At 39.8% G+C, this 26,273-nt stretch overlaps 2 protein-coding genes across 4 annotated transcripts in view; one reads left to right on the top strand and one right to left on the bottom strand.

Annotated features, from left to right (window-relative positions):
- tdrd9 (tudor domain containing 9) overlaps window positions 1-8,464 on the top strand; it is a 40,444-nt gene extending 31,980 nt beyond the window's left edge. The window contains exons 29-35 of the mRNA XM_015374209.1: window positions 1,465-1,535; window positions 1,607-1,716; window positions 1,867-1,963; window positions 2,055-2,193; window positions 7,818-7,936; window positions 8,015-8,087; window positions 8,193-8,464. Coding sequence (XP_015229695.1) covers window positions 1,465-1,535; window positions 1,607-1,716; window positions 1,867-1,963; window positions 2,055-2,193; window positions 7,818-7,936; window positions 8,015-8,087; window positions 8,193-8,291 — 708 coding nt within the window. The 3' untranslated portion in view covers window positions 8,292-8,464. The remainder of the gene's footprint in view (window positions 1-1,464; window positions 1,536-1,606; window positions 1,717-1,866; window positions 1,964-2,054; window positions 2,194-7,817; window positions 7,937-8,014; window positions 8,088-8,192) is intronic.
- Window positions 8,465-8,718: 254 nt separating this feature from the next.
- The window catches only part of rtn1 (reticulon 1), a 27,701-nt gene continuing 10,146 nt past the window's right edge, over window positions 8,719-26,273 (bottom strand). Inside the window, exons 2-9 of one of the 3 annotated variants that reach the window (XM_015374224.1) lie at window positions 22,697-23,380; window positions 19,123-19,803; window positions 11,918-12,125; window positions 11,693-11,831; window positions 11,545-11,614; window positions 10,076-10,122; window positions 9,937-9,995; window positions 8,719-9,555 (exon numbers count right to left, since the gene is read on the bottom strand). In XM_015374224.1, coding sequence (XP_015229710.1) covers window positions 9,513-9,555; window positions 9,937-9,995; window positions 10,076-10,122; window positions 11,545-11,614; window positions 11,693-11,831; window positions 11,918-12,125; window positions 19,123-19,803; window positions 22,697-23,380 — 1,931 coding nt within the window. In that variant the 3' untranslated portion in view covers window positions 8,719-9,512. Of the gene's footprint in view, window positions 9,556-9,936; window positions 9,996-10,075; window positions 10,123-11,544; window positions 11,615-11,692; window positions 11,832-11,917; window positions 12,126-13,486; window positions 13,638-17,021; window positions 17,333-19,122; window positions 19,804-22,696; window positions 23,381-26,273 lie in introns of those variants that run through there. The other 2 variants (XM_015374225.1, XM_015374226.1) reach the window with 2 other exon arrangements.

Raw genomic sequence — 26,273 nt, 5'->3', positions numbered from 1 at the left:
ATCCCTTTGGTTTGGTTAGAAAAAAACAACAACAGCAAAGCTCTTGGTGAATAAAACATGACTGAAAATATCAATGGGAGAGCGGTCTTACTACCAGGGATGGTGTTGGAAACACAAATTTAGCCTTTGGTTTATAATCACACAGCATTGTATTCCTGCTAACTTCAGATTTGAATTTCTCTCTGTTTGTTCCACATTGATATCCTTGGTAAACCTGAGATGATTTTTTAACTCCTCAACCCAGTCTGTTCGACTTGATCAGTCGTCTTTCTTCACCTTGTGCTGCCCATATCTTGTTTATGTAGGACAGAGTTAACTTATGAAAATGCCAATAGTTCGCACACCTACTCATACAAAATAGGCTTTCTAAGTCTCATTTCAAGAAGATTATTTTTTAAAGATAAATGCCTTTTAAACCATGTATTCTGAGTTATAAGACATCATTTGATAATAATTGATCAAATTACAAACGTACAAAAATTGGGGATAAGCGGCCAATAGGGGCAACCCAGGATGACTTTTCCCTGCGAATGGCACAGCAAAAGGTAGAGCCTTAGCTCCCCCAGCAGTTGCATGACAGGGTATGTAAACAGCATCAGAGAAGATAGAAACGCCTCCACTTACTATCACTGAATACACAAATAAACAGCCTATTATTATTATTATGATTATTAATGATTATAATTATCAAAAAAGGAAGAATAAAAACACAATCTATGAATTGGATTTTGTATATCAAAGCTTGTAATAATTGTAAAACTATGTGTTTTTAATCTACATGGATTGTTTCACCCCAAATTGTCCAATTATTCATGTCATATATTTTGTCAGGAGAGGGATAACAGAGAGCCACGAGAAAGTGGAGGAAACAAACACAAAAGAACTACTATAAAACAAGCTAAACTTATATATAAGGGTTATAATAAAAAATACTTTCAACCCCCCCCCCCCCAACTTCTGAACGAATGATATATATTTTTTTTTCAACCAATCTCATGGTTGAATAATCTTAAAATTGATTAAAAACAATAAATATATATGTTGCTGTGCTTATGTTTATTTAACAATTAAAGAGCAAAGAGGGTTTTTGAATCAAAAGCGTTGTCAATTTCTATGAAATTTGGTTTTCAATTAAACTGTTTAATTATGATTAATTACAGACCCCTTTAATTGAGTAAAATAAAACTTATAATATATTCCCGCCACTAAAAAGCATAACTGTTTATTTCTTATTAAACCTATAACATTAAATGAAAGCATGAGATGTACAAATAGAAAAACATTAAGATGACTGTAGTAATTCATGTTTTGCACTAGATGGTGGCATTTCACCATCATGTTATTTGCCATCCTTATTCAGGGGTGCCCATTTTATTGACTTTATTGACTCTCCAAATAGATCAAAGTTATACTGCTCTGGGAATGCCTGAAGGTTGATAATAAGTAATTTTTCTGATGATTCAGGTTAATCTGTTGGGACCTTGGAGTCCTTACCAGACCAAGTTCCACAGCTTGAGCAGGAAAACGTACTACAGGTAATACCCAGAACAGAAAGTGTGATTTAGAGTTAAATCCAGTTGCTGATAAGCAGTGTGTCGTCCTGCAGGACCGTCAGTATTGACAGGAGCAGCATCAACCACTTCACCCTAAATGAAAACCCACACTTCAAACATCACAGGATGCTGGTGGCTGCGAAGGTGGCCGTCAATCCTTCAGGTTGGATATGAAGGGATTTTGTGTTAAAAGTGAAACTGTATCATGCTTTATGTATTCTGTTTAGACAACTTAAGTTGATGTCAAACAAGATAAACAGAGAAAACATTAAAACAGTGCATTTGGGTGATGAGGTGTGTTTGATGTTAAAAGCTACACAGATCCTGCTGAACGATACCTCCCTGCTGCCTGACATCCCAGGACTGCCTAGCTTGGTGATGATGCTCTTCACGCCAGTCTTGGAGCTGCGGTCTGTTCAGCCAACAGTTCTGTTGCCATTTAATTTGTATAGAGCCTTAACTTACTGAGAATAAATGTACAAAATTTTTTACCTTTTGCAGCACAAACGAAGAACAGAGCTACTACACCGGAGCGCTCTGCGGCTTGGGCTTCGACGAGGTAGCACAGAAGCCCATCCTGCCTGAGAATGACATTGAACTGGCCTTTGATGTCAAGTTGGATAACAAAGACGTCGTCGAGGTAACGGTTGTCTTTAGTGAAGAACAAATGCTAGGTATTGTGGCATGCACCTGGAACTTTCAGTACTTTTCACATAGCCCTGTGGCAGTCATCAAGGAGTCATCAGGGATTTAGGGTTACATACGCAACTTTAAAGGTATAGTGGAGGATTTACGCAAATTTTTGAAAAGACCGGTCCTCTCCACTTTAAAAAAAAATGCACATGCACAACCCTGTACCCACTCCTGAGAGGGAACGCCTGTTAAATGCGTGCAAGAGCATGCACAAGCCCATTCCTTGTGCACACTCTTTTTAAAAGTTGCTGTTTGCATCGTTCACACAAGCTTACTTTACAAACTTTACAAAAGAAGATTTGCAATTTTTCTGCTATGTCAGTCTCACCACCGGTAAGTGAAAATGGGGACGAGCACGTAGAACACCCTTACGTGAACAGATCACCAGACTGGTTGACAATTAGTAGGACCACTTATAGTGAAGGATGTTCTTTTTCCGGGGGGATCATCAAAATATCTTTTAGTGAAAATTGAAAATGTGCTGCACCTTCTAAAATCCTTAGGTTAGGAATAAAGGTTGTCAAGATAAACTAAAACTACACCTCTTCTGGCATTTGGAAGCTATTCACTAAAGGTTTCGGGTGGTTTTTGGTATCAAGGTATACCAAGATGCCTGTGTAAATTCTGTCATCCAGATCATGGCAACCACAAACATGCTGAAATTGGAAGGGAACCTGACTTTTGCTTAGATTTTTTTTTAACTCTGCTTACGTTTGGGTGTCCTGTCTTTAGGATAAACCAATTTGTTTCTGAGTGTATTGTTGGCTTTGAAATTACCTGATATCTTGTGTTTGAGGAAAATCCTTCTGCGCGTAAATGACACATGCATTGCTGCATGTGACATTTAAGGCAAAAAAGTGGAAATGTAGTACTGAAGCAGGTCCTGGGCCTTGCCGTTTGATTTTGATAAGACCCCCTTTTAAATCACCCACCCACAATTCAAAGATAATGTTTTTCTTCTAAACTGATATTTGATAATTTATTCATTTGCAAACTTCTGTTTTACTGATCATCTGGGGATAATTAGGAACAAAAAGTTAAGTTTCATTAGAGATTAGTAAGTAGTTTTAGTTTCTGATTTAGAATGTTGATGGGAATTTTAGAACATTAAACCAACCCAAATAAATATAACCGAAGATGTCCTGAATCACTATATAATAGAATATACGAAACCATACCTCAACTCCTAATCTCAGTCCAGGTCACCCAGTATAAATTCAATACATTTTCTTAACCTTCCAAAATAGAAATATTTATGAAACATGTGCAGGGATTAAAGTATTCCGTTCCCTAGCGATTGCCCGTGGGTAAAAAAAATCACTCGAAAATAAATTGACAGTAAATAAATGGTTAAAAAAAAGACAATCAAAATCCCTCTTGCGTTTGTCAATGGTAGCAAAGGAGCACTCTGAAAATAACAGTATTAGCCAATCAGAAGAAGAAGGGGGTGGGTCTTAGGAAAGTCTGTACCTCCTCCTCTCGTCGCCAGATAGATTGTGGTACAGTGCAGAAGTTCTACACGGAAAGTCACCTTGTGCCATCTAGAGAGACGTGTAAAACTAAAAAAAATTAATTAAACTCTGTTTTTGAAAGGATAATAGAGAGAACCGGATCTATATAGCTATATATATCTCTTATCTCTTGACGGACAACTTTAAAAAAAATCTTAAATGCAAAATGTTTGTATTATTTATTTTTTACAATTTTTGTATAATTACTGCTCTAAGTTGGTTGCTCTGTCAGCTAAAGGCATGTTTTACAGTCTCTATACTCCAAATAATGACTAGTTGGTTATTAAATTAGTTGATTATTTCAATAATTGATTAATCTGATAAGAATACCGTATTTATAAAATGCTTTTATTTAATCTTTTCTGCTAGCATTTTGATCCAGTTAAGACTTATCACTCCATAGATGTTCTTGTATTCTAATGTGTATTTCTTGTCTCCTCTCCTCAATTAAGATACATATTTGTACATAGCTAATGTTTGAATTTTAAACACTTATTTTTAGGGCCGGACATGCGTGCTGCAGCGTTTTATTTGGTGCCGTGTACACTGAGTTTGGACAAAAATCTTTTCTAAGCTGTTTATAAAAATGCCCTGTGTTCTTCTTTGAATGGACTAGGCCTAAGAAAGGAAAGTTAAGGTGTAGAGTGTTTACAGTATAATACAGCAGCCAAGGGGATCTTTAATCTTGAACTTTACTCCAATTATGCTGACACCTTTGCTTTGCCTACTCAAGTAAGTAAAATAAATGTAATTTATTAGGGAAAGCAAACTTTTTTAACTGGTGTTTCAGTTGTCATAAAAATGTCTTTAAAAGTCAAGAAAAAAACCCTAAAATGAAATAAACCACACAAAAAATTTTCTTATATGGCTCTCTGAGAATTTAAAATGTTTTTTTTTAGTGATACAAATTAAAGTCTTGTCAGTGTGAAGCATTGAATAACTCTGTCCTGCCATTCCCTCACCTCTGCACTTCCAGTCTGCTGGATGAAGAAAGCATCCACAGCTTTTGTTCACTTCAAAGAAAGACAAATATGACTGTTTTTAGCCATTAAAATATAAGCGGTTATAGGGGTGTAAATCACATCCATCATGGCGATTCGATTCAGTATCGATTTCCTGACCAAACGATTCGATTATTTTCGATACTCAAGAATACACCACGATTCGATTCGATTGTTTGTTTGTTTTTTACACCTTACAGGCTAGACAATGTTTCAAATTTGAAATAAATCAATGAAAGCTGTAATATTGTTATGCATTTAAAAAAAAAAAAACATCAAATAACAGATGTAGAAAAGTTGCATCAAATTATACTGCACAAAATCAGTGCAATGAGTGCAATGCAATACCTCGGCTCCAGACGTCCCCGCCCCCTCCACAGACGCTCCGCTGCACCTCTCCCAAATTGTAAGTGACCACAGACAGTGCCGCAGACAGGAGGCCGGCTTGGTTAGTTTTTATGACCGAAATTACGGAAAACAACTTGTGAAGTTTGACCCACTATAAGAGTGAGGTACGCGAGAATGCTGGGACCCTTTTTCCACCTGGATCTCCGCTCTTTTTGGCCCTCATGTCCCTCCATCATCGGACTTAACTCGCCCCCACTTCCTCAGCGCATCGGTCGTATCTAGACCCACACAAATAGCTAAGACTACGCTTCAATATTGAGCATAAATCAAAAATGTCTTTGTCAAGCTTACTGCAACACACTGCCTCAAGAGTATATCCAGGAAGCGAGGTACAGTAGGAGGGCAAAATAGGTTTAGCGCCACCGCAGCACGGGAGGAAGAATAACGTCCAGGAGCAAATGGATAAAAATAGACTGGAGGGGAAAAAAAACATGAATCGATACTCTTGCGGACGCATCGATGCATCGGATCGTCGGCTGTTGGATCGATTTATCAATACAAAGCGATTATTTACACCCCTAACCAGTTATAGTGTGGACACTGAAAGAGCTTCTCTTGCATCACTCCAACTCTGTTTTAAAACTACCCTTGTTAAGAAAACAGCATGGCTTTTCAGCAGATACCTAAATATTCTAGACTAAGAATCGAGCATAATTTTGTTAGACTCACTATATTGCATTATAAAGAACACAGAGTGGCTTTATGATATGCTGCTGTTAAAGTTCTCAAATGTACCACCATTTCTACTCAACTATTGGTAACAAGATTAGAAGGCTAATAAATAAATATAATAGATGCACAAGATGAATGAGATAAAGACAGATTATTGCTTCATTGTGGCACCTGTTGGTTGGAGGTTTGTGGTATCGGTCTATCCTCAAAATAAAAGTTAAAGTCAGAAAAGTAAGCACATGGAGTATTAAGTGGGACAACTGAGTCGGAGCATCTCTAGAAGTACAGCTATTCTGGGTTTACAGCTGTCTGTATGTATTTAAAGTGGTCCAAGGAAGGAACAGAGAACCAGCAACAGGGCCATGGGCAGCCAAGCTGGCTGCTGCAGAGTAAAGGTTAACCGGTCTGATCTGATCCTACTGAAGTGTACCAAAATTTAGGGTGTTTTTTCACACCTGCAGGTTTAGGTCAATCTAAATTTAGCTCGACCTAAATCTGGAGCTGTGTGGGTCAGTATAAAGCACAATCGAACTCTTAATGCGCAACAATATTAATGTGGCCTGAAGAGGTGGTCTCGGTTTGGCTCAAGTAGTAGTTAATGTCTAAAAACAAACATGCTCTGGTAAGACAATTATATATTAAGAACATAAATTGCTTTTTCTCTCTTCCGTATTTGCTCCAGTATTTGCGGGCTGCCACAGTCTCGTTCATTAATTGGAATCACCGCTGTGCCTATTGGCCAACACTCTGACCAATGTGCGCAACTGACTGTGACGTAGTAAGCGCGACAGAAAGCTGGTGGGGGAGTGTAAACAAACAGCCTGTCGGTGAAATGGCGAATACATCCTTCTTAAACATGAATGAGCGTAGAGCCTCTTCCTAGTCTAATCCTTCCAAAACTGATTCCAAAGCTGAGTCAAACATTGCCATCAGAGCCAGCGGTCCTTCACACACGACTATGCCGAGAGAGGGCCGCTGCTCCCCTCAGGACTCTGGCTTGTGCATCATTTCATGGGCGTTACACTGCTGTGCGTTATGCAAAACTGAGAAAATACATAGAAAGTTCAGTCTATGCCAGCATTTTAGGAGAGATAATCATATAAGATGTAATCATATAAGATTACAATAAAGTATATTTTTGTTTGTGCTTTTAATGTGGCCGAGTAGCAGAAATTTTTATTTAGGGCTTCTTTTATTATCACTAGTTTTCATAACAATTTGATATTATTAAAAATTAATTACTATGCCAATATGTGACCGGTGAATTTCTCCGCTGTGAGATCAATAAAGCTCATCTAATCTAATTTAATCTAATCTAAAAAACAGAATGGTGGTTCTTTAAAATTAAGGAAATATTTCCTATTGTAAATATTTATCAACAATTATGAGCTGTTTTTTTCAGTTTGTGTACCTTTTATTGCTCTTAAAAAGTTTGTTTTAGCTGGACTGAGAAAAAAATGTGCTATTCGGACTGTTAGGTTTGCAGACCCTGATTAAAACCAGCAACAAAAACATTGAACTGTTGTTTTTTATTTAAGGTGGAGAGGAAATATTAGGACATTTGACTGCTTATTATTATATAATTACGCACGCAAGTGTATAGAAGGTTATTTTAATGAGCTCTGAGATGCTGTCAGATGTTTTTTTTGTTCAGAGTCCAGTTGATGTAAAACTTTTAGAGTTTTTGTAGAAGTATAGAGGCCATTCAGTCACACGTCTCTTAATACTTTTATCACAAATTTTGGTTCACAACATTTGTTTTACCCCTACTTGATGCTGTAGCTAAAAGTGCTGGTTCTAATGGAAAGGTGTCACAATATTCAGAGCTTTACATCAGTTTCATATATAGTGATGTAAAGGTGCAGACCTTTCATGGTCATAATGCTCTCCATGATAAGTCTACATTATTGTTTTGCTTTTTGTTGCAGTACATTTTTTTTCAGTCCCAGTTTTTGTGCACTGGATTGTTTTTCTTTCAGATTAACACTCTGCGGTCGGCCATCAACAGCCTGCTGTGCAACGGGCCCAGCAGCACTCTGCATCTGAGCCAGAAAAGGATCCGTCAGCTTCAACAAGACTGCGGGGACCGCCTCACCAGGTCACACTCACATCAACATGGAAACCTATTGACTATCTCAAGAGAACCAGTAACATGTTTAAGGGTTTGTTTTTACAGACTGTTCATCAGGACTCCTCCAAGACCAGCTGTCACTCCGGCGTACCTTGAGAACCAATGGAAGTGGAACCAGGTATGTTACAGATGAGTGCTTCTCTTTCCATTGTTTAGCCCATGTTCTGTTTTTTTCCCCTCACATAGTAACTAATGTGTTTTAAAGCCTGTTCTTGTCCTGCAGGTTGATCCTTCTCACAGAATGGTCCTTGCAGAGCAAGGAGGTGGAAACGTTCAGGGTGGTCTCTTCCAGCTCCATTCTCCCATTGTGCTCAACAGATAAATAAAAGCTCCGTATGAGAATGACAGGAGTGATATGAGAACTTTTTCTTTAGATGGTTTTAATGTTAAAATAAGACAAACTGTGTTCGAAAATATTTTATGTTATCAAAGCAGAAGTTTGCTGTTTATCCAAAAGGGCTGTTTTATGTTCATGTAGAGTTGTAATTATTTACCTACAGGCCATTAAAAGTAGTTATTGATGAGTCTTGTCTTGTCAGTCTTTTTTTTTTTTTCCAAACACCTGTGTTTGACCCCTGCGTCTACACAGCACTGTGCTGTTTGTGTGTCAGAATCCAGAGCTTCTTATTTATAGCTCTCTGAACCCAGACTCAACATGAGAGCTTTCACCAGGTCAGACTTAGCCCCAAATGGCCTCCAAGACTCTCGTCCCTTACAGCCTCAGTTGGCAGGAAGAATCAGTGAGGTGGCACAGGAGACGTTACATCAAGGTACATTTATTTTTTATTCCTGTAATTAAATACATACTGTAAGTGCAAATAGTTAGAGTCCAGGGTCTAAAGAACTACCAAGTATAGCTGAACGAAATACAAAGTTGGACAGTTATTCAAACAAGCTTCATATCAACCGATACTCCTTGTCTTCATACTTGTACAACAGTACCTAATGTGAGTGTGTGTGTTGTTCCTTATGGTTATTACAAAGAGCAAAACCCCTACAGTTACCACATCTAACACGCATACCGTAAATTATCTTGTGCTTGGAAACACCAAAAGGAAATTATTTATATATATATATTGACATACTGATAAAAGCCCCGAATGTTAACTGAGACACGAAGCAGTATTCAACACTGGCAGCGGAGGAGGTTTGTGGGCTTTCAGCCTCTTTGGGCCAAACCATACAACTTGTGGTTAGCACTGCAAAGCAAAAATGTAGCGTGATTTCAAAACTTCACAAAAGATATCAAATATTATTTACCCAAGGCTCGATTTCATGCACTTCATAATAAGCAACACAAACAGGTTCTTTTTTTGTCTTTGAGCTGTGTAGTCATCTACCTAGAAGCAGGATTATGCACATACTGTGACTGTGTGTTAGTGTTAGACTGCTATAGACAGGGTGAAGGCTTCCCCAGTGGATGCTTTTAGAGAACACCAAGATGACAAAGCACTACGCCCCACAGATGATGATCGGGCCCTTCAGCCGGGAACCCGACTCGGTGCTGGACTGGACCGTCAGCTTCAAGGTGTCACGGACAGGATTACTCCTCCTTCCTCTTGGCCCCGGGGATCTTCGCTTGGATCCTGGGCAGACAGGGAATAACATTGGTGTTTTGATTTCATCAAGCGGTTTGAGGTAAGGTTTTATTAAGGAACTATGCTGTGAACCTTTTTAGCTCTGCTTTTCAAGCTCTGTTTAAAAAATATGCCAAAATAGCTATCTACAATTTTAAAGTTACAACCTGTACTGAGAGTAAGGTTATGAGTGTAAATATTTGTGTTGGATTATTTTTGAAGATCTGAAAAAGTGTCTGCCCTGATCCACTCTTTATAAATGAAACATGAGGAAAAACATCAGTTTGTCTTACATGAAATCAGTTTCAGTTTATTTTATCTATATAGTCTCTCTGAACATTCCCCTATATATAGTGTGACGTGTAGGAAACTTGAGATGCATTCACTCACTTTCCCACCACAGAGTTGACCTGGGTCCGTATTAATCCCACATATTGATCAATCTGCGCCTGTAAACAGAAACCGACCTGTTGAAAGGCTGCACCAGATCCTCCACACCTGAAATGACCAGTGGTAACGTTGCTCTTACCTGATGTTTTTCATAGACCACCGGCAAGGTGAACATTGACACCACAGCTGTAGAGGAATATGAGGAGGAAAAGTTAAGCAATGGACCAAAACTGTTCATAATATATTGTTTTTGGCTAATATGTAAGTAAAGCTAATATAAGTTAAAGTCTAAAACAAATATACCTGTACAAATTTATGACATTACTTTAACCAAGTGTATAAACGAAAAAATATTTGCTTCAAAAACAAAACTCAGAACGTTGGTGACAAACTCTGTTATTATAGACTGTTGAGTGTATTAAAATAATAGTAACATATTCCTGTTATTGTGGTATATATTAACTTTTAGTTATTGTTCATCAATAATAGTTATTGTGGCAGAAAAGCTAATAAGATCTTTAACTAAAACTGTTAATAAATGAAAATCATGACAAACTGGATAATTATTGTATAGATAACCCCTGCAGGATTTGACAAAACAACAGTTCTTCAAATTGGACCCAAAAGCCCAGCTAATGTTGATGGCACTGAAAATCATTTTGACACATTCTGAGGATTTGGACTTTAATTCGAGTTCGCCAGGACTTTTTTCCCCCCACGTTTCATGTGTTTTAGTTTTTAAATCCCTTCAACATTTTCACATATGGTTGAAAATTATTTTTAAACATTTACTATGCAAAAACTCAGTTGTTTTCTAGAGTTTCAAAGTTTTCAGTCCCTTGTTTTCAAATGAAAATATAACAATGCTTCGTTTTTTACATCCATGGTAAAATAATAAATGAAAAGGCACAAGGGAAGAAACAATAAAAAACAGCTGGAGAGAATAAATGAAGAGGAATGGAGGATGAAAGGAGGAAGGTAGAAAAATAAGCTAAAGGAATGAATGAATCAGTCAAGATAAAGAGGTACATAAGTAGTTCGAAAAAAATGACAAAAATTATAAGAATTAAAGGTCAAAGTTTAAGGAAAAGTATTAAAATATTTTTGCCTTTAAGGAAGTTAAAACAAAGATGGAAAGGAAGGACACAAGGCAGAAAAGGATACAGGGAAAGGAAAGTGAAGTAAAGTATAGGAGGAAGGAAGGAGCTGAAAACACTGCAGAAGAACAGTGGGATGGAGAATATAGATTAAAATGTTCTGAACTGGCATTCAAACCCGAAAATATCTAAAACCCATTCTGTAAAGGTTTTCTGCAGCTGAACAGTAAACGAGGAGACTCCTCTTAATAAGAAAAAAAGAACAAAAACAAAAGACAGACATTTTTCCCAAAGAGAAAAGATCATTTTCATATTTGCCATTTTAGGCATTTGAGTGAGAAAATTTGTTTTTTGAGGGTGAGCTTTATCCTGATTAAAGAAAAAAAAATCATGACGTAATTCTTAAAAGAGATTGATTTTACAGAAAACTGATAAATGGCTTTACTACAATAACAGAGAGTCGCTTCATTAAGTGAGTCATCGGCAGTGCTTGCAAATCAGATGATCTCACCTAGGATGAGCAGTGTCAGTCCATTGAAGAGTGCACCCACATAGGTCAGCAGCCACATCAGAACTGCAAACTGAAGCGCAGTAACTTAAAGCAAACATCTCAGCAGGAATAAAAGGAAAGCAGTGATTAATTTCACTATGATGCAAACCTTCAAAGAGTCAACCAGATCCTGTACGAGAAACAGCCTGCGCAGCTCCTTCATGCAGGTGTTGCTATACAGCAGGATCTTATCGGCATATTTACTGATCTGGTCCGGAGACAGAGAGATCTCCATCTCCAGATAAGCCCTGGAAACAATAAAAATAAAAAAAATCTGTCAGTGTAGCTGGATTCTAAACCACTTCCAGGCCAGTGATCGACCTGTTTCCCTCACTTGAAAGGATGTCCCTCATCAGTTTTCTGCACGGCCTGCAGCACAGACTTGTAGATCCTGAAGCTGATGGTGGCAGAGAGCGCCGCCAGAGCTAAGTAGGCCCCGACACTGACGACGCTGAACTGGGTCAGGGAGAAAAGGAGCAGGAGGACGCTGCTGAACACGGCACCAGACTGCTTCACGTTCCTCCAGTAGAGGAGGTCAATTGCTGAGGAGAAAGCACAGAACAAGGTCACAATACAAAAACTGGAAGCTCTTGATAACCAAACATCCTCCGATAGCTGCGACTCTCAGGAGTTCCTCTTAAATTCAGATTCTTCATGATCACGAAGCCATCTAACTCTGACAGTACAAAGGTTTAATCAATTCTCATCATCTTAGATTAAAGTACCCTTTGCAGGAGAAAGAAGCTCACTGTAATCAGCTGAGAGAGATTCATACAGGCTTGAGTTGAAGGCCTGCTGGTTGGAGGTGGTTTTGTGATCACCTGCATTGGTCCCATACATCTATAACCATACATGCAATGATTACTCTGGTGTTGTAACAACTCCCCGGACTGTTAATGATTGACCTGCAGGTCTGAGAAGCTGCAGCAGAAATAGCAGCACAATCAGCAGCTCATTGATAAGGGCTCACTGCGACCTGGCCGAACCGCAGTGGTCAGCAGCAAAGGATGACGAGGCATCAAAGCAGTAACACGCCACACTTTCATATTAAAGGATGGAAACGTGGAGTCTGCAACCCAAAATCTGTACAGACTCTCATTCATCCCACTGTGATGTTTCCATTCCTCCATCTTTGGGTGCTGGGGCCTGTAATTTAAAGCTACTTCCAAAGACGAAGGAGAAGTGATAACTGAGGATTAGCTCAGTGTACCATTACAGCTTCAGCAGCCGACACGGTCCTCTGCTATGGATACAAGCCTGTTTCACCTCAGCTGAGCCAGCTGCCTCCCTCGCCACCCCATAGGTCCCAGTTCAACTGGGGTTCACAATGCATCCTGTGGAATCTGCCAGGAAAAGCCTTGGTGTCCACAGAAGAAAGCACAAAGAGATGCCAACTTCATGGAAAGTTTCAAATCGGAGATGAATGGGGGTTTGCTGCTCGGCTCTCCAGTGTCTCGCTCTGCCTGCCTGCATGTCCGCTCTAATTTTAGCCGTAGAGCTGTGAGCAGCATAGTGATGACGGCCATCTTTACTCTCTGCTAAAAGGCGTCTGTGGAAGCCGAAAGGCTTGCTGGAACTGCATGGTAACACAGCTCTCTGGGTTTTAAATAATCTCTGCTGCTTCACGTGAACTGTTCCAGCGAGGCGTAACTGCAAAGACCGTTTCTCATAATCTCATAACCATCCTCTGTCAGAAGTCAGAAAGCTGAGCCATTCAGTTACAACTGCTGCTGCACATGCATCCCTGACAGACTGAATGATTTGAATGGAGATGCTCTGTCACAGTCACACCAGGCAGAGCGTCTAAGAACACACACACAAAGGTTTTGTTTTTTTTAGCAGTCCTGCTCGGAGAAACTCTATGACATGACTGAAAAGCTTTGTATGAGAAGTGTGTACTGACCTGCGGCTCCCATGGCTGAACAAGGAAAGAGGCAGCTGCTTTATTCACGGACAAAAGGAGAGCAATGGAGGGGGAGCCCCCCCCCCCCCTACAGAGCAGGGGAGGGCCACCGGCATGGCAAGCAAATCAAAATTTGCCTGGGCAGAGGGGAGGAGGGAGGAGGGGGTATGTGTGGCTGGGGTGTGGTTGATCCACAGGGCAGTTCAGCAAAACAGATTGTAACTCTAAAGGCCACCGAAACGCAAGTCGGTGCATGAACGAAAAGCGTCACTGAAAATTGCAAAGACTGCAGCTCCTTTAAGCAAGCGGGATTCTGCCTGATGCAGTTACCATAGTAACCATGCTCCATTTTCTCCCCACTGCTCACCCAGTGATGGAGAGAGGAGGGAGGGGTGAGAGAGCGCTCCTTTGGGAACATATTGAACGTGGAGAATCAGCCGCTCATCATTCAGTTCCGAACCCAAACAGCACAGAAACACAGACACTCCTTTTCTCATGATGCACGGGGACAAAGGCAGCTTCATCAGCCAGACTGGGAGCAAATACATACAAGTAAAACAACTGAACAACACTCAGCTTTGATACAAACTGACCTCTGTTTATACCTGAAACTATCCCCCTTCAAGCAGATAAAGCATCAAAATTTTCTTTGAAAATAACCACAACCCATTTATTTAACTCTACTTCCAAACATGTTGAAATCAACTTATTGAAAATCAACTTGAATTGATAAACTTGAATATTTACTTAAGAAATGAGATTGTTTTGTTCAACTTCTCTTTTTATTTCTTAGTGTTTAAAGACAAAATATGGTATAACAACTCTGCTGGCTGGAGTCTTAATTAAAGTAACTTATGATTCCTGAAAGCAGTTACTTCTTATGTAAACGTTTTTATATCAATTTTGCGGTTGACATGTTTAAGGAACTCACTGAAGTAGGACCTTGTCAGACAGTGATCCACCCACTCCTCAACACTTCAGAGGCCAAAACAGAGCAGCCTGATATGTTCAACACTCCCTGAGCCAAAACCAGATCAAACAGTTAACACAGCTGACAATAATATCTCCCACCCTCCCCTCCTGTAATGAAACTAGTTTAGCCTGACCTAATTAAATCACCAAAAAGACATCTCTGTGGCCTCAAACGAGCCTTCAGCCAGACGGAGAGAAAACGAGCAGAAAGATTGGAACTGCGTCTTCTTGGCAGAGATGTTAGGGGTTTATTATCAATTTCATTACTTTTGCTTTAAGATGTTTTATCTAAAATGATCAGGAAACTGCAGATTATGTAAAAAATTCAGCTTTTCAGTCCCTCTAGTCTCTGACAGGAAAATGTAAAGGTTTTATTATCCCCATTTTAGCCATGGTCTGCTAAATACATATGTATAGTGGTAGAAAGAAATCAATATTCATTTAGTTGTTTTTAATATAGATATATAAGAGAGATTAGCTGAAGAATAAGAATAACAACAAACAAAAAAAAGGGTGGTCTCATATTTTTTTTTCTTTATTAGATGAATGATAATATCAAACTGACCATAGTTTCCATAAGTTTTGCAAAGTCTGTCCCCTCCCCCACATGTTCCTTCTTACTGCCAAGTTGACTAAAATATTGCAATTAAGCCTTTCCCTCATTGAAAAAAGACCATTTCTAAATCCTGTTTTCATTTGGTGTAACTTCCCACTATTTAATCTTACTAAAGGAAACTAAAAACTGCATTTGTGTTGAGCATCTGCCTGCAGGCTGCAACCAGACTGACAACCCAACAAGTAAATAGCAGCTTTTTTTATTCCTAGTTTTACCATTAAAATTAAATTAAATTAGGAATAACAAAAGTTGATATTCTGTGCTTTACTCTCCCCATTTAGGACATTTACTTTTTTTTCTCTCATGTCATAATAAAACCAAACTGCCAATAAAAAAAATTAAAATTTGTTATACTTTAATAAATATTAGCAGTAGTAGAGTAACTTGTTCAAATGAAAACATTTGAAGCATATTACAGTTTGTATGAAAACTGCAAAACTTTCCTAAATAATATTACTGTTATTATACCAGCACATGGTTATTTGCGAATTAATTCAATGTTTTTATTCTTTTCAATACTTCCCTTAAAATAACCAATATGTTAATCCCAGCAGGAAAACTTTTGTTTAAGAAAATAGTTTATGTTCAGTTCATCATCAAGGTTTTTCATAGTGCTGCTCTTTTGTGTTAGAGAAACATCTAATGGATCATCAGTGGCAGAACTACTGTCCTTCTTAGCTCAGTTTTACGCTTTATGTCAAAGGCTGTGAATACGCAGTGATTTCTTAGATTTTTTTTCTCAATTATAATAAATCAAGTCTCAAAACCTCCCAACACTGTCATAAATGGATATTATGTGTTGCATTTTAGGATAGGCAATATTATGATACCATATGGAATAAAGTTGCATCGTATCTAAAATGAAGGAAAAGATCCAGCGCTGTGAATATTGTCAGGATGCACTCTAAATTAGATCACTACTTGGGTCATGGACATGTTGGCTGTTTTGTCCCTACTGAAGTGTATGTTTTCTGGTCATACTGAGGAGTGAGTCTGCATCACAATCTGATCCAGGCCCATTACTGATGCTGGGTCCGTCGTGGGCTCAGCAGAGAGAATGACTATACAAAACGCCTGCAGCTTTAAAAATGACTGTGCATGATTCAGAGGGGGAAAGTAAATCGGATTGATTTCAGCTCCTATCAGCAGTCATTTGACGTGTTTAGCGGGCTGTGGTCGGATCCTGGACATCAGGAGATTTTTGGAGACATTAACTCCTTAAATTACTCAGTAGCATAAAGACTGAATGTCTTGTTTGTAAAGATCTAGCCTGAACAATGAGATGCTTGTATGATCCCTGCTGTATCACAGTAAATATATTATTCTGTTTTACTGCGTGGCTGAACAGCACAGAGTAGTCACAGTGACGCCATTTTCTTTCGTGGTCCCTCTGATAAGCACCAGTTCAGCGGAAACGGACGGACCCCCGTGGCATGCTCTGCATGCTGCCATGGTGGCCTAGGACATGGGCCTGATGTAATCAGGATGGGTGTGGCCTGGTTACCATGGAGAAGGGCTGTCAGCACTATCCGACTGTCTAACTGCCGCGTTTCACCTAAAATCTAAGCATATAAAAACAGGCACCCTGCTCAGTGGGGAGGGGTGGGGTATCAACAATGGCACGCCTTGGTTCATAACACTGAATCCATCCCAGCATGCATCCCAAACAGATGGAGCACAGCATGCAATTTCCCCAAAAAGGCTGTCGCTGTCTTTGATCACCTGTCCTCTTTGTTTTCACTGAGGATAGATATGGGAATCAGTCAAAAGGTGGGTTCATGCAGAATAAGGGAGCCCATCTGATACCCCAAAAACTCTCCATGAAACGATCAATGTGCACATGCATTTAACAGACTCATGCAATCCACATCAGACACGCCCCGCTTCTGGAATATTGAACCCACCAACAAGAACAACCGCTAAAAAAACACAGAAAGACGTCAGTACCCTGGCCTTTCCAGCCGCTCCAGGAGCACTCCTTCTTCGTCATGTCTGCAGTGGCCTGCATGCTGCTGCTCAGCTTAGTTCCCACTCCCTCAGTCTCTTTGTCTCTTTGCGCTCCTCGTTTTCCTCTTCGACAGGAGCGACTCAGTCAGTCATCCCCCAGAAAGGCATGAATGGTGGGAAGGATGCGGGAGAGAGACTGTGATGGTGTCAAGGAGGGAGGTACAGAGGGAGGGAGGAGAGGTTTCCAAGGTGCTGCCGACTCTTGGAGCACAAAGACTGATGCTGTGGAGCAGCGCTGGTTCGAGGAGCTGGGAGAGTGCATACGTGTATGTCGGTGTGCTTGGGGGAGGAGTGCAGCGGGGGGTGGGGGACACGTTGTAAACAGCACAGAATCATTGCTGCAGCAGCAAACCATCCATGCAATGATTTAAAGCCCCCAGGGATAAGAGGATGACTATGGTGGCGGATCTTTTGTCTTGTGAAGAAATGTTTTGGTGTGTGAAGACCTAATAGTCTGTGCATCATCCAGAATTTCTTCGTCTGGCAAACCAAAGCATGTCAATTTGTTGTGAAGGCTCATTAGCAGCATCTTTATTGGGGTAACACAACATTTCCCACATGCACTAATCCCTGAAAAAGCCTTTTTATAGTCTGTTGTCACATGGCTCAGCAGACGGAGTGAAACATGTTTCATTAAGGATGGAATGGTTGCTGAGTAACAATTTGGCAAACAGCCAGCTCGGTTATTTTATTTTGGCATTATAGTTGCTACACTTCTATTTTTTATTATATCTCAGTTTTAAACGAGGACGTATGGCTCTTAATAATTCATGTTAAAGACTAAATATTTAAGCACATCTCTCCCATGTGGCGCCTTCAGGATGTTTGTGCTTTATGACTTCCTCCTTGGACCACAGTTGGAATTCAAATGGAGATCTGAAGATGCAAGACAGGAAGCAGCTAATATTAGTCTCATCCCAGTTTGGGATAGGTTTAACGCAAGCTGATCGGCTCACACGCTTTCAGCCCAGGTTTCATGGTTTGACTTGATGCCATTGTTGATGTCCAGGCCTCCTTTCCCCTGCCACACCTCACACCTTCTGCTTTCTGCAGCCTCATTTGCCTCCATGCCAACACCAACCAGGAGCAAAGGGAACAGCTCACACTGAGCATGCTCCCCCTTCACTGTTGCTATAGCAGCTGGTGGGGAAGTGCTCTGACTGATGACATAAATATCTGATGATCTTCAACAAAGCTGTCCTGCTCCCTCTAGTGGTGGAGAAAATAATTCACATGACCTGTTTTTTTTTGTTTGTTTGATTTTTTTTTTCTTCTTTTGGTTCCAGAACCTTCTTTCAGGATGAACAAAAACAACAAGACTGCAAAAAGTTGTTTTGATCAATACAATATTCATGAATGTCACAATCTAACTGATTCATTTGGTAACTGACACAAAGTCTGCAGAAACCCTTGCACACATGCATGCCACGCTACTTTGTGAATAGAGACAGAGCATGTCTGGAAAAATAAATAAGATGCTCTGATTCACAGAGAAGATGTAAGAGAGAATCTGTCCCAGTTTTAGCTTTGAAGAATTATGTAAGTCTGGTGTTTACACGGCCAGAGTGCAAAGCCAACCAAGTCAGACCGCCCTAGATTAACATCAAAACACCATTAACTAATATCTGCTGTATGCATCGCTGCAGTTTTTAATGCTCAGAGGATAGAAAGTGATTTTAACCAGTGAAAAGCAAAAATATGAAAATAAAAGCCTTTTCTCAACATGGAATCTTCCTGGAGATGTGTTTGAATCATTTCTAAAAGCAAGGGCTTTATTCTTTTTTCTAATATATACCACCAGAGGGCAGTGTATGTAAACAGGGCTGAGGAGAAGCACTTCACCTCCCACTCAAAGAAATATCCCATCATTTTTATATTTTACAGATGTCATGCTTTAGTTCAAATACATGTATAATTATGAAGGCATTTTAGCAACACTCAATGCTTCACTTGTTATATTTCCTACGGATTAAATTAGTAAAGCCTCGGGGAAACCTCATATTAGCACACCTTTGAATTGGAAGTAGATTTCTGCACTAACCTTTCTGTTTGTTGAAGCCCTCCAACATCATGGTTACAGCAGGCTTTCCCAGCTCTCCCTTACCCTGCTGGAGGGGCGTGTCATCCTGCTGAGGCTTTTCTGATCTCACCTCTGGAGGCACAGCAGCGGTTGGAGGCTTAGGCTTGCTGGGACGATCCTCTTCTGCTTTGATAGGGTTCTTGGCCTTTTCAGAAATCAGTGGCTGGACTGGCGCAGCCTCAGGGGTGCTGCGGGGAGGGCTGGTGGAGGAGACCAGAGGCGATGGAGGGATGGCTCCCTGTTTGGGGCCTCCGACGCCCTGCTCCCTCTTGGGGCTCTCTTCAGAGGCAGACTCGATGACGAGATCACTGTCAAGCTCTGCTTCTCTCTCCTCCCTTAAAATGCTGTAGGCTGTGGGTGGGGCAGGGCCGCCAGCAAGGCCAATGCCAGCCTTGGTAACAGGGGGGCTATCAAAGGGGTTGCTGGGCAGGCTGGAGGTACCCTTGCCCTTTGGAGCCTCAGTAAATGGGTTGCTACTGGCCTTGGGAAGGTCTTCAGAGACCAGCTCGATCTCAGAGTCTCCGGACTCTGCACTGCTGCCCTCGTTGTCCCTGCTGCTGGGTTGTGGGCCAGGGTTGCTTCTGAAGGCTGCAGGCTTTCCAGACTCAACCTTGAACATCTCCTCAGAGGAAAATTGTTTTCCTGTTAACACATGAAACAGAAAATAGATTGCAGAAGTGTCTTGATTACCCCATAAAACAGAAAAATCAATTAAATTTTGGAAGATGGAGAAAACCTGCACTATTTAAATCCATAATACACAGCAGTGTCATCAGCCTAGAGTTAAAACCATGACTGGCTCTAGACCTAAATGTGGCTTAATTTATAGAACAGTATGTTTAAATCTTATGCTACAATAGATTTAGTTCTGTTTCTGCAAGTTTTTAGTTTCTATCGTTTTGATTATTATCTATTTCTTATTTCCTAAGTGTTTATATGGTCCCTGGTTCTCAGTTCTCCCCCAAGTGGCTCCTCGTCCCTGTTTGGTTCTTTGTTTTTCCTTGTTAAGGTTTTTCTGTGAGCCCGTCACAGTTCCTTCTCTTGCTGGGCATCATGCCTGCCCTAATAGACATACCTTTCATTATTAAAGGTATTTGATCCCAACACCCCAGTACCAGTTTTTTAATCGCAACAAACTAACAACCAATTAAAGGAATGCTCTTGTCGTCTGCAATATTAAGAAAAATCTACCCAAAATTGTTCATTTAAAGTTTAAAGTTCTGTCTGCAACAAAACAACACATCCAACAAGATATTACCTTGAAGAATACCCCAAGTGAACATGAAATATTTCTGAACATAAATTAGATTAGTCTGTATGTAGTAGGTTGTTTACACTTCCTGATTGTTTTTCACTTTTAAAAAGGTTCTTCAAAAAAAAAAAAAATCAACATGATTATGCAAAGCCTTCACACTTTTCCTAAACCTGCCTTGGATTTATCTTTCTGCACTGCAAAAATGATCTAAAAATAAGTGAACATTTCTTTAATTAAGTGTATTTACTCTTAATTTGAGTAGGTAAATAAGATGATTTTCAAATGGAATGAGTATTTTTACTCTTAAATAAATTTAGTTAGATAGTATTCATTTGAAATAAGACAAGTAAATCATTTTTTATGTTAAATGTAAATTGTCTTGTTCCACTGGCAAGGTTTTTTTTCTATTGTATGGAACCTGTCGGCTTGGCTCTAACTGTGACAAACGAATCTAGAGTAATGAACAGACAGTCAATATGACGTTTGTTTTCACACCAATTCTTAATTACTTGCAAGAATCTGTAGTGCAAATATAGTTATCTCCATCGTTAATTTTATTGCCCTTGTGGTAAAGGGAGATTTTGTTACAGTACCTTTGTGACTGGGACAACAGATGTCTTCCATCAGATGAGTTTAGGAACTGCTTGCAATAGAGCTGGGCATTATGGCTTTACAATATAATCTCTGAATGGTTTTGTTTTACCTACGAAATCCAATTAAGTAATTTAATTCAAGTTTTTACCAAACCTTTTAAAGCTAATTAAATCATATTTGATAGATGAGTTATTCAGACTCCTTCATCCTCAGTGAGATATTTTGTTCTTGGAAACCCTGATTTAAACATTCAGACACATGTAGTGAACAGTAAACATAAAAAAGATCATGTAGAAATGCCAATTGTATCAACATTGTTCGAAATAAATGATCTAATTTAACTTACACAAAATGTATATTTCTTTAAATTTAATTTGTCAGAAAGTTAAATAAAAACTCTCATTTAAAAAAATATAGAATTTTCTGTCAATTCTGTCAACAGGGTTACATTTCACAATAAAAATGATAAATTACATATATCTTTACATAACAAGCATTGTTTTTAATCTCCCTCTCTGGGAGGTGACCTCCATTAAAGTCCCATAAAGTCAAGATGTGAAACACGGTTAAAAAATCATGAGAATTGAACAAACTAAATGCTTGCAGCTTGTGGTCTCACGCAGTGATTTCAGTTAATCAGTTATGAGCAGACATCTAAGAACAAAAGGTGATATCTGATGTGCCTCTGAGCTAGGGAAAAAATGAATCTTCATTAAAAAAAAAAAAAAGATTTAGTTTAATCCTGTGTCTTCATAAATAAGTGAGCACAGACAAGCTGATTCAGGACCTGCTTGTTCTTCAAAGGAGGTTTTCTGTTGCTGGAAAAGTTATGTTGGTCTAAATAAAACTACAAATCCATTTTATGTTTTAGGTACCTGTAAAGACTCTGATAAGCCTAACCTTTAATCAGCTAATATATTTCAAACATTGTAGTTTTGGTGTTTAAACGGATCCTCACCGGATTATCTGAAGGACCTTCTCACTCCACATTCATCCACCAGATCTCTACGATCACAAGACTGCAACTTCCTTCACCTTCCTCGCTCCAGATTAAGGTCCATGGGAGATCGGGCTTTCGCTGTCGCTGCCCCCCGTCTCTGGAACTCTCTCCCAGATCATTTGAGAGCTCCACAACCACTGATTGATTTTAAAAGAGGCTTGAAGACTTTTTTATTTAAGCAAGCCTATTCTGCCTCCACATGATTTTTATGATGTTGATTTTTATCTTTGATTTTATTTGCACTGTGTAGCACTTTGAGATTTTTGTTAATGACCACATGATTTTTATGATGTTGATTTTTATCTTTGATTTTATTTGCACTGTGTAGCACTTTGAGATTTTTGTTAATGAAAAGTGCGGTATAAATTGGATTGATTATTATTATTATTATTAAAACTTCCTCTTGTTTTAATTTAAATCTGTACAAGTAGTGTTTGAGCTTTGCTTTTTGCAATCCATAGGGAGTAAATCTTATTGTTATTAATAATAGTAACCTAGCACATCAGTTTCACTACAGGTACATGAACAAGCTTTAGCTATTTAATATTTAAAACTATTTTAAGATAACTGTCTTTTCTTAGTTTCTATGAATTTAGAGTACCATAAACTTAAAAACAAAAAAAGATCTATTTGGGACATTTATTACATGACCCAGATGTTTGGGTATAAATCTGCTCTGCACCTACTTGTTGGGGAAGCATTAGGAGTGGAGGCGGGGCTGTCGTCCTCTGGCTCCGACAGGGTCACTGTGGGAACACCCTGCTGACCCACACTCAGGACGTTTTCACGCTCGGACACGCCGACCAGAGGGGGGAGCTGCTGGGGCTCAGCTTTAGCAGGTTGGGACCCAGTCAGGGTGATCTTTACTGGGCTGGCCGACTGGGGGGTGCCGCCCAGATTGCGGAAGGAGCGGAAGTCATTCATTTCCTCGTCAGATGGATCCTCCACATAGGGGAAGGAGTGGGAACCTAGTGCTGGACCGAGGTTCTCGTCATCATCTTCTTCATCTCCTCCAGGGTTTTTATCCATGTAGCTCCCCAGTAGGTCATGGTCAGCTGAGCCCCTGCTGCCATGATGCTCCTCCCCATGGCTGATATCCATGTAGTTGTAGGATTCTGTCTTGTCGGAGCCCAGCAGTGATTTTGGGCTGTTGTCGGATAAGTTGGACGCCTTGGTTTTGGAGGTGAAGCTATAGGTGTCGGTGGTGAAGTCATCCAGAGCAGATGAGGGAGAGTGGTTTGAGGGCTTCAGGTCGTCCGACAGGTAGGAGGCTTCCCGGCTGGCTGTGAAGCTCTGATTGGACAGCAGGGAGGTGTACACGTCACCGTCGTCCATCATGGGTTTCCTAAACAGGCCAGACATGGGATCATCTGCAGAAACAGACAGAGGGAGTCAGAGAGCAGCCAGAGTCCAATAAATGAAACCGTTCAGTTAAACAAAGATGTGCTTCATCTGCTGCTGCGGCCTGATAGGCAGGCTGGGACACAGTCACACTGGATGTCTGGCTGCGCACATCAGTGAGCGTAGTCACACAGAGGGAGCCTGTACCCAATAATGGACAAAGGAGAATTGTTTGGACCCCCCAAAAAAGCAACATCTGAAAACAACTTAAGTCTGTCACAAAACCAGTCACTAAAAGAGTAACTACAAAGGTGTGTGAGCTCTAGGATCACTAATCCTTCGGTTATATACAAACCAGTGGCACTGTTTTATAAACACACAGTTTCTTTACAAGAAACTGTGTGTTTCACTTTAACATTCAAAAAGATTTCAGCTGTTTGATTTCTCAATATATTTTTAATCCAATCCTCACAGATGCCCTCAGGACCCGGCAGGTTTGACCTCTGGGAATAACATTTTATCAACCCTTTAACTACTGAGTATGTCACTGACCAAGATAGCAGGTGCATTATGTTACTGAGATTGAAAATATATATATATTTTCTCTGAAAAAGATGTTAAACTCAAGCGGTTGTTGCTTTAAAGGTTCGATATGATGTTCAGCCTGCACAGTGTCCCTGCACCCCCCGTTATGTCATGTTAGGCGCAAACATGATGCTGGATTTTGTGACATGAATATAGAAACCCTAGAGAGATATAATTGTAAATAAGTTCAAAGATGATCTCATATTTTAATGATCACATATCTTAAATGGCCAAAGAGACCAGACTGAACTAAAAAGGAAACAAATTTTCCCATTATTTCTTTGTTTTAACTTCTTTTGTTACATTTAACTGTCGAAGTCAAAGAAAAAAGGAGAAGTAACAAAGGCTGTAGAAAGACCACACTGCCTGACTACACTACTGGCTAACATGTGCTCTTCTCTGCAAAGTGTCTGAGGAACAGTTTAGGGTATGATTGAAGCTGCTCTGTGGGAGAGCTAAGGTCCATTTAAGGTGGTCAGGTGAAATAAACTTTCTTAGAAGATGAAAGGGTCCTTTTAACCAGTTAAGATACTGGATGCTGTGCACCCTCCAAATCAGACAAATTGTTTCTCCAACCTCCTGTTCTTAGCTCATATTCTCTTCACCTTTCACTGGGTCAACAATAGGAACTACTATTCAGGAAGGGAACTATGATCTGCTGTACTGAGACTGGACAGCCTATGAACATCATTAAGCAACAGACACAAACATGGATGATGCTTGTCAAATTGGGTTTAAATCTTTTGAAGAGAACTGCAAATATCAGTTACACACATGAAGTGAACAGCTGAAGCTCTCTCTTATAAAACCCAAAGCATAGGAAGATGAGGAAGTTTCCATGTGTCACATATCATACATGACACAAAATATTGTATTTTTGTTAAACTCCATGGGCTTGGCTGTGCTTGTATGGTCTGTCAAGCAAAGGACTGTGAACAACCACATATCTTCTATATATATATATATATATATATATATATATATATATATATATATATATATATATATATATATATATATATATATATATAGCATCAATTCACAACACGTCCTCTCAAGGCATCTCAAAGAAAATACTGTCAGATTGGTTAGGAAAACCAGTTGATTGCATCCACTCATTGACTTGCAAGACAACCTCCTCCTGAAGGAGTATGCAGTGACGATTTTTGCTTCAATTTTGTCGTTGATTCTTTAGCAATTCCTCAATCCATCCCTATGCTGCAGCTATAGGGGCATCAGGAGGTCTCTATGCTATCTGGACTAGAACAGGTAGTCTCCTGCTTCCCCTTTCTAACTCCTTCCTTACTTTCAGAAACTTTTGGATGGCAATTATCATGATGATTGCTAACACACTTCTGCTTTAGCTTCAGTTTCCTTAAAAATGTTCTAAATTCAGACCTTGGTCAGCTCTAAAGCTGTTCCTGACCAGCCTAAGTTCATTGGGTCAGTTGCTATAGAAACAGCCAGATTCAGAGCAGACAGCTTTAGAAAACCCAAATGATATCAAAATAAACCAGGCTTCACCAACTAAGCCGGTTTTATGAGAAAGCCCCCTGGTCTCAGTTCACTTGGTTAATCCATCCTCCTGAGTAAGAAAATGGCGACTGTGGGCATCACCTTACCTACACTGTGACAAAGAGGCTGTTCTTTTAAATCATAAACCTTTAGCACCTCCTTTAAATGTAGTGGAACACATTCAAAACTTAACTCTGAATTTTAAATGTAATCTATTCAATTCAGTTTATTTCTATGGCACCAATTCACAACACATGTCATCTCAAGGCACTTTACAATTCAACTAGATTATATTTTCAAATTAATTCAACGTTTTCTATCTAAGGAAAACCAGTTGATTGCATCGACTCATTGACTTTAAGGCAATCCCTCACACTAAGCATGCTTGTAGGGACAGCGGAGAGGGAACTCCCTTTTAACAGGAAGAAACCTCCACCAGAACTAGAATCGGTCTGAGCGGCCATCTGCCGACGTCAACTGGGGTTCAAGGAGACAGAGGCAGAGATACAAATGGTAACTGTCAACCAGCCCCACAGGCGGACTCGTCCCGGAAACACACACCCAGGCAGACGAGCTCCGAGTATGATCCCATGTCAGAGGATGAAGATAGTACATACAGTTAGTCACAGTCAGAGAAACAGGACCACATTGAAAACAGGCCAATCTCCAATATCTATAAACAAAGGTGTTAATGGCAGCAGCACAGCTGATATTTCTCTCCAGGATGGCATCACAGCCAAACAGGAACAGACCAGATGAATCTACTATGAGGAAAAGTAGAGAGAGCAGGACGTTAGAGATCGAACAAAAAAATTATGCAGA

Source organism: Cyprinodon variegatus, unplaced genomic scaffold (genome assembly GCF_000732505.1).
Source record: "Cyprinodon variegatus isolate N-32 unplaced genomic scaffold, C_variegatus-1.0 Scaffold99, whole genome shotgun sequence".
Lineage (NCBI taxonomy): Eukaryota > Metazoa > Chordata > Actinopteri > Cyprinodontiformes > Cyprinodontidae > Cyprinodon > Cyprinodon variegatus.
The sequence above is the reverse complement of the archived record's forward strand: the minus strand, read 5'-3'. Positions and strand labels throughout refer to the sequence as shown.